Source organism: Chelonoidis abingdonii, chromosome 2 (assembly GCF_003597395.2).
Source record: "Chelonoidis abingdonii isolate Lonesome George chromosome 2, CheloAbing_2.0, whole genome shotgun sequence".
Lineage (NCBI taxonomy): Eukaryota > Metazoa > Chordata > Testudines > Testudinidae > Chelonoidis > Chelonoidis abingdonii.
The window spans coordinates 258,035,861-258,043,756 of record NC_133770.1 but is presented as its reverse complement, the minus strand read 5'-3'; the positions used below and the strand labels follow the sequence as shown (position 1 = coordinate 258,043,756).

The window sequence follows — 7,896 nt, the reverse complement described above, 5'->3', positions numbered from 1 at the left end:
AGACATTACAGAAATAATAAAGCAACAAATAAGAGTGTGATAGGATATTTAGGAAAGCTAACATGGAAGTTAAAATCTGGATAAGCATTAACATCTGCATCTTTGTTTCAAAATATTGGACAAGAATGTAAACCTACGGAGGACGCAAAATATATGAAATAAAAAGCAAATTAAGAAATTAGAATAAAAGGATTCCTAGAACACTGCATGGTAGAGTTTTAAAAACTACTGTTCCTCCTGAGAAGAGTTTCAATGCTATTTGATTTATTATTTGCATTGCAGTAACAACTAGAGGCCCCAGCTGAACTCAACATGTCATTGTACTAGCTGCTATACATACAAAAAGTAAAAGATATTCCTTGATTTGAAGCATTTACAATCTACATGGACATGAAAGACAAAAGGCGGGATGAAGGAAATATTGTCTACAATTCCAGATGGAATTCAATGACTTGCCCAAAGTCAAGCCCATGGAAATCTGTGCCAGAGCTAGGATTTGAACCCAAATATCTGAAGCCCCAGTCGGGTGCACTATTCCTAGTGAACAGACTCTCTTCGCTCAGCATTGATCAACAGTCACAAAGACAGGTCACCTTCATGTCCAAGTTCTTGTCTTCTGACCTTGAGTCATCCATTACTAACAAAGTGACAGAGAGAATATCTCCCCAGAAGGACAGTGCCCTTTGTACATTCCTTTCCAGTTCCTCTCTGACAGGTAGAGGATGAGAGGAGAAATTATTCCTATCTATGTAACTAATTACCCGTAGCTCCTTACTTTCTTATTCAAAAGCAGAGTTCAGTTTGAAAATCTGAAGGTAAATAAAAATGCTTAAAGAGGAGTAGGTTATTTCATGGCTATACTACTTCCTTTCATAGCTGCCATTTCATGCCACACCTAGTCATTATGGAGCAATAGTAATCAATGTAGTTAATGTTTGAACCAACCTGCAGGGAGAATCTGAGAAACCAAAAACAGTGCATAGATACACAGTAGACATCATTAACTGCAGCAGGTGATTCTAAAGGCTCAAAGAGGGAAATATATTTTAGAGAGAAACAACATTTTCATACTAAAGGTAAGGAGTGCTCTAACTAACATTTGTTTGGAAGATTTTTTAAGTGCCAAAGGAAGGGAGCTAGGTTTTTGGTAATGTTAGCAACTTGAGGGCCTGTGCTTGTCTTTTTCTTGGAAAATGGATGGCAGTATTGCTAGTGTTAGGAGTAGTTTGTATCTGATGCAGATCAGTTTTTTCCTTCAAGGCAAAGTGGTTTATACTTTAAAACTTGAATCTCTAAAACAAAAAATACAAAGCAGGCATTTAAAATATGTTTTTTTAAAAACTTTTCATGTAATCAGATACCTTTAACTCTTCATCTGGAAATATGTACTATACTCACAGAGCATTTATTACCAAAAACTGCTTGTATATTTGCATATTGGATACCCTAGAGTCATATATGTTTCATTTTTAAGTGTTTTTAGACAGAGGATCCATAAAAAAGATCATTAGGGATCTATAAATTGGTTAGGAAAAGAGAAGTGGGTGAAATGAACTAGTTCAACTCTCAACCTGGATCTCAGCTGTAAAACTCTCCATTTGTGTGTGGGTGTTAGAAAGAGCTTAGGTAGATATTGCTCCTTCTGCTTAATCCTATACTGTTCTTGTACAGGGGTGGCAGGTTATATGGGCTCGTGGTGCCCGAGCACCAGGAATATTCAAGGCGGGGGGCCGTGCTCCACCAATATTTGGAGCTGGGTTTCTCCCCTGGCCCTGTCTGGAATGGGTCCTGGCCCCTCCCATCCTGGAGCGTCATCTCCTCCACCCCACCTCGGAGCTTCCCTGCCTGAAAAAAACACAGCCCGTGCCTCTTTCCCTTGCTTGTGCTGCCGGCTACCTGTTGCTGCTTCTGCCTAATGCTATAGAGACTGTTGGAGCACCTCCGGAGGGGAAGGGGGAGGGGGAGGGGAGGGAGGAGGCATGCAGTCCCCACTCCTGCCCCACGTTGGGCAAAGGGTAGCCCCATCCCCAGTGAGGGGCAGCAGCAGGGGAGGCCACACCATAGGGGAGGCGAGTGGGCTTTCTGGACCTGAGAGAAACCCTAGGAGCATGTGCAGTGACCGTGGTGCAGAGTGAGTGTGCTGGGGAGGGGGAGAGGAAGGGTTCCTCCTCTGGAGCTTGATGCTGCCAGTGTGTGTGGGGGGAGTCCTCTCTAGCCCTAGCCCTGGGGCAGCCTGTCTGCACCTCAAGTTCCTTATTCCCAGCCCTGCACTACTCCAGAGCCTGTGCCCACCGCACCCCAACCCTGAGCCCCCTCCTGCACTGTGAACCCCTAATCCCCAGCCCCACCCCAGAGCCCTCACCTGAGGGGAAAACCGTGCAACTTAAATTTGGTGTCAAGTATCAGAGGGGTAGCCATGTTAGTCTGGATAAGAGTCCTGTGGCACCTTGTAGACTAACAGATGTATTGGAACATGAGCTTTGATGGGTGAATACCCACTTCATCGGATGCATGTTAAATTTGGTGGACAGTTTGGAGTATCACTGTGTTTAACACAATACTTGATTATTTTACACCCTTTATAATATATAACTAGTCGTATACAGGTGTTACGAAGTGGGAAAGTTCTTGTTTTCTCTGAATACTGTGTGGGTGCCTCAGTTTCACCAAGGATCTAGATGGTGGGATAAGGGGGTGTGATTGTTGTAGAGCCCTAGAGGGCCAGTGTGATGCCGTCTGCACAGAGAATGGCTGAAACCCTGTTTCCGGGCAACTGATGGCCTGGGCCTCTCTCCTGCAAGGTGCCAACATGAAAGTTTGGAGAACAAAGAGATCAGGTGGCCTCCTAATGCCTGGAAAAGAGACAAAGGACAGAGGAGGGAGTGTCAGTGCCTGTGCAGACTTCCGGGAAGCGCATGGTGTGGAAGGAGATGCAGGGATGCTTGGACTACTCCCCACAAAGCCAGTCAGGACCCTGGGGGCATCCTCTCTCTCTGAGCAGACTGTCTCCAGGGGCAAGAAGCTTACACCTTCCTGGGTCTGACCTCAGAGCATTCAACTTGCCCTTCCACACTGTGCGCTTTCCGCAGCGAGTCTGCCCAGGCAGGTCCTGGGGCAACCAGAGGTCCCTGCACCCCAACTCTGCAGTCAAACATGACTCTCAGCCAGCTGGTAAAACAGAAGGTTTATTAGATGACAGGAACACAGTCCAAAACAGGACCCCTCAGTCAGGTCCATCTTGGGGGTGGGGAGCCCAGACCCAAGTTCTGGGCCTCTCCCCATTTCCCCAGCCAGCTCCAAACTAACACTCCCTCCTCTGGCCTTTGTGTCTCTTCTGGACAAGAAGGCCACCTGATCTCTTTGTCCCCAACACCTTCAGATGGCATCTTGCAGGGGAAACTGAAGCACCCACACAGTATTCAGAGAAAACATTAAGAACATTTCCACTTTCTCACAACAGGTGCAACAAAATATAATACTGTATATTGAAGCAGGCAAGTGCTGCTTCTGACTTTCCACTTTTAATTGACCCTTGTAATCTTGTGGTGCCGACACTTTGTAGCTTCATTTTATATTGGCTTACAGGGCGGGAGCGGGGAGGGGCACCACCATTTTGGACACCACCAAAAATTATACAAACCTGCCGCCTATGTTCTTGTATGCTAGCTAAAACCCTTCTCTAAGTCTCAGCAGGTCTTGCTTTCTATACTGGACCAGATGAGTTGGATCAGTTGGACTCATGAGTTCTGAGGTTTCCTGGGCGATAGTGGATTGTGCATTTCAGGGGCTTCTGACCCCTGGGAATGCCAGAATGTAAGAGATCTGGTAAGAGCCTCTAACCACCTGAGAAATACTGGTCCCACCTCTCAGTGTGCAAGGTTATGATGAAGAAATCAGCACTGATCAAATCTCTGTTCTAGGTTTTATCCACTGATACAATGGCCTGTTTTTTAAATGTGTTTGATAAGGAATTAATTTAAATTTGGAGGAAAAATAGGCCTTCCCCAAACTATAATTTACCAAACCAAAGTATCCCTCATATTGCTGTAATTCTCAGTCAAGCTGGAATAGGTTAAAGTCAGGGATCGGCAACTTTTGGCACATAGCCCATCAGGGAAAGCCGCTAGCAGACTGGGACAGTTTGTTTACCTGCAGCATCCACAGATTCGGCCGATCGTAGCCCCCACTGGCCACAGTTCACAGTTCCAGGTCAGTGGGGGCTGTGGGAAGTCATGCGGGCTGGGCCATCTCTTTCTGCAGCCCCCATTGGCCTGGAATGGTGAATAGTGGGAGCTGCAATCGGCCGAACCTGGGGACGCTGCAGGTAAACAACCCATCTGGCCCACCAGTGGCTTTCCCTGATGGTCTGCATGCCAAAGGTTGCTGATCCCTGGTTTAAGTGGACGAGGTAGTATGTAACTGCCATGTGAGTGGGTACCTTTGCTAACCTACTCTACTACCACAGTTTCCATGGTATGTATAGTCAAAACTCATCCCCTTTCTGGGGTTTGGCATTATTAAAAAGGGGGGAGGGTGGGAATTCTACCAGTAAGATGACATAAAGATCAGATCAAACCATCTCCTCAGGTCTGGCTGCTCCCAGGGTTTCTCCTTCAGTACTGCTCAGACCACACCCCAGATTTTCTTTCTGGACATGGAAAAGTGAGTCACCTTCTTCACTTCCCCCCCTTTGCCAGAATAATCGACAACTGGGTGGGATGTGAGCCTGTTTCCTGGCAAAATGCTAATTTTCTATTTATCTAACTTCTTCCTGTGGTTTCACTGGAGAGCAGTTTTCTTCTTTCTATACCTCTGCAATTAGGCCTTGTCCATGCAAGTGGCCACCCTGAGTTCAGTGGGATTCCTTGTATCACTGATGCCTGCTCACATGGGTGGGTGGGGGAGTGCAAAGTCAAGCTCCTCTTGTATAACACCGTTGTATACAGTGAAACAAATACAGCCTTCCTAGTGCTGTTCATTAGTGCTGGGCAATATAGTTCCTATGCATAAGTCCAGTAACTGCCTTCTCCTGTGAATTGTAAAGGAGAAAACAGAATTAAATGGGATGGAAAAGCGATAGAGAGGGCTCTGCCTCCACAATATGTTCTTCCCTCCCTGTGGTTGGGGCTTGCTAGCTTAAGGTTATATACTGGGGAATGGGGGAGAGTCAAGATACAGAGGTGCCGAGTGCTCACAACTGCAATATGAATGATCAGTGCAGAGGCTTCCACTACTTTTTGCAACATTAACGGTCACTGCGCGTTAGCACTACTTTACAGAATTGGTCTAGTCCTTTAAGTGGAAGTGTTCTAACCGGAGGAGAAGAGAATTTCATTTCCATCAGTCCCCCAGATTTATGACAGGAAGTGATACACACAACTGAGCCCACAGTTTTCAAAGCTGGGTTCCTTGTAATGGGCTCCTGAAGAGCAACCTTGAATGTAAGAGCACTGAACTGCACTGGCTGTCATTGAGAGCTATGAGTGCTCAATTCTTTTGAAATTCAGGAGGCTTTATTTAGCATTAATTTAGGTGCCTCTATATGGATTTGGGACCTTGACTTTTGGCACCTAGGTTTTAAAAGTTTGGCTTAAACCTTTATTTATAAATATATGGAATGAGAATTCTGATGGACTAAGATGAATGGATTGTAAACTATTATGTAATCATTCACAGGAGCCAAAATAAAAGAAATCATCAAAATGGTTAAGCTCTGTGGACTTCATCTATTCTATCTCCTGGTATTTTATCTGGTGAGTGATTGCCTTGTCTTTTGTTTAGTTGGTAAAAACCCTATGAATATCAACAGATGTATCCAGACCCTTAAACTATCTTTCATAAATGGCATTTCAGTATAAAAGTAGGATGGGCAACATATTCTGTATAGAATTTTTATAATACTGACCATGGACAAAATACATGGACAAAAATCCTGGACATTCATGTCCTTGTTCAAAAGATTACAATTAATGTCAGTCATTTAAAAAACAGTTTGGTGACAAGCTTTAAATAAAAAGATCTTCTTATACTTCTCCTGTAGTAACTGAATCTGCTAAGGGAGAATGATTAAGACATGGTGTCATATTTCTCTTTGCTGTAGCTGAACCTCACATTAATAAAGATTTGAGAATGATTCCACCCTACATCAAACAGTGATGACTTTTTACACTAGTATAGTTCTGTGCTATATCATAATTTACACTTGTGCTTCTATATAAGTGCATTTTCCTAGGACAGACTGTGCTATATCATTTAAATCGGGGGTTCTCAAACTGGGGGTCAGGACCCCTCAGGGGGTCGTGAGGTTATTACAGGGGGGGTCGCGAGCTGTCAACCTCTACCCCATACCCCACTTTACTCCAGCATTTATAATAGTGTTAAATATATTTAAAAAGTGTTTTTAATTTATAAGAAGGGTTGCACTCAGAGGCTTGCTCTGTGAAAGGGGTAACCAGTAAAAAATCATACCTATTATTTATTTTACTTAGCTTCATTTCTCCACTTTGCATTGGATTATCTATGGCCTAAACCTTCAACCTTCATGCATATGAATCATCCTCATTTATGGGAGCAGGCCCCCTGAAGTCAATGAAATTACTGAAATGTGTAAAGGCTGAAGGACTGGGGCTCTAAGCTGCATTTGTAACTAACATAAAGTATAAAAAAGTCAGATCCAAACCTATAATAAAACAATGCCCCCCCCAAAAAATATGGAGACCAGTATAACCATTACTCTCATAAATCCCATTGTCCTCAGTAGATTACTTGTGTGAATCTAGGATTGCAAGACTCACTTTGTTGTACTTCAAATGTTTATTGCCAATGGGTGCACCTATAGAGCTCCTGAAATTGTACTGCAACAGTTATAGTCAGTTTGTATAGGATTGTAGCAGGTGCCAAACAGAAACTAGACCAAAGAGGAAAACAGCTCTTCCTTGCTGGTTCATGAATAATGATTTACAACATACTCATGCATTTGGAAATGTTTATGGCTCACATAAAGCAGTTTTAATTGACAGGATGAGATAGCTGTTGCGTGATACAAGAGCTAAACTTTGAACCCTACAGTTAGACTTCACAGTATTAGCCTTTGTTCTTTTCGAACAGGCACATCACTCTATAAAGCATGACAAAGTAAAATCCCTCCAAAACCAATGGTCAACAATAAGAATAATAATAAAAAAAAGAGTTTATAATCTATAAGGCCAGATTCTGCCTCCTTTGCTCTTGTTGAGAGGGATCTTACTTCTTGAATAGCCCTTCCGAACTCTCTGAGCCTACTTGCACAATAGGGCACAAACACTATGTAAGAAAAGGTGGCAGTTCCATAGTCATCATTCTCTCACAGTAGGATCCAATGTCAGCTGAACTTCACCTGAAACACAGCACAATAGCACTTCATAGTAAATTATATTGAGCCCTTGCAAGTCCTCTGTCACAGCCTGTATAAAGTCTTTCCCTGGAAAGTAAGTATGGAAGCATGTACTTTGAATACAGTTGTCTTTAACACAGTTGCACTTTGCTGCATAAAATCCAGGGGATAGATGCACAAAGGGAACTTAGGCTCAGCATTGGTCCACTTTGTATAAATAATTAAATATTCAGTGGGCGAGAGAGCTTGACACCAATGCTGTAGCCTAGGGATTGAGGTACTCGTGTAGAATCATAGAATATCAGGGTTGGAAGGGGCCTCAGGAGGTCATCTAGTCCAATCCCCTGCTCAAAGCAGGACTAATCCCCAATTAAATCATCCCAGCCAGGGCTTTATCAAGCCTGACCTTAAAAACCTCTAAGAATGGATTCCACCATCTCCCTGGATAACCCATTCCAATGCTTCACCACCTCCTAGTGAAAAAGTTTTTCCTAATATCCGACCAAATCTCCCCCACTGTAACT

General features: G+C 43.6%; 1 protein-coding gene across 1 annotated transcript in view; it reads left to right on the top strand.

Moving 5' to 3' along the window:
• The first annotated feature begins 983 nt into the window (after positions 1–983).
• The window catches only part of CDH17 (cadherin 17), a 54,641-nt gene continuing 47,728 nt past the window's right edge, over positions 984–7,896 (top strand). Inside the window, exons 1-2 of the mRNA XM_075061978.1 lie at positions 984–1,076; positions 5,677–5,753. Coding sequence (XP_074918079.1) covers positions 5,703–5,753 — 51 coding nt within the window. The 5' untranslated portion in view covers positions 984–1,076; positions 5,677–5,702. The remainder of the gene's footprint in view (positions 1,077–5,676; positions 5,754–7,896) is intronic.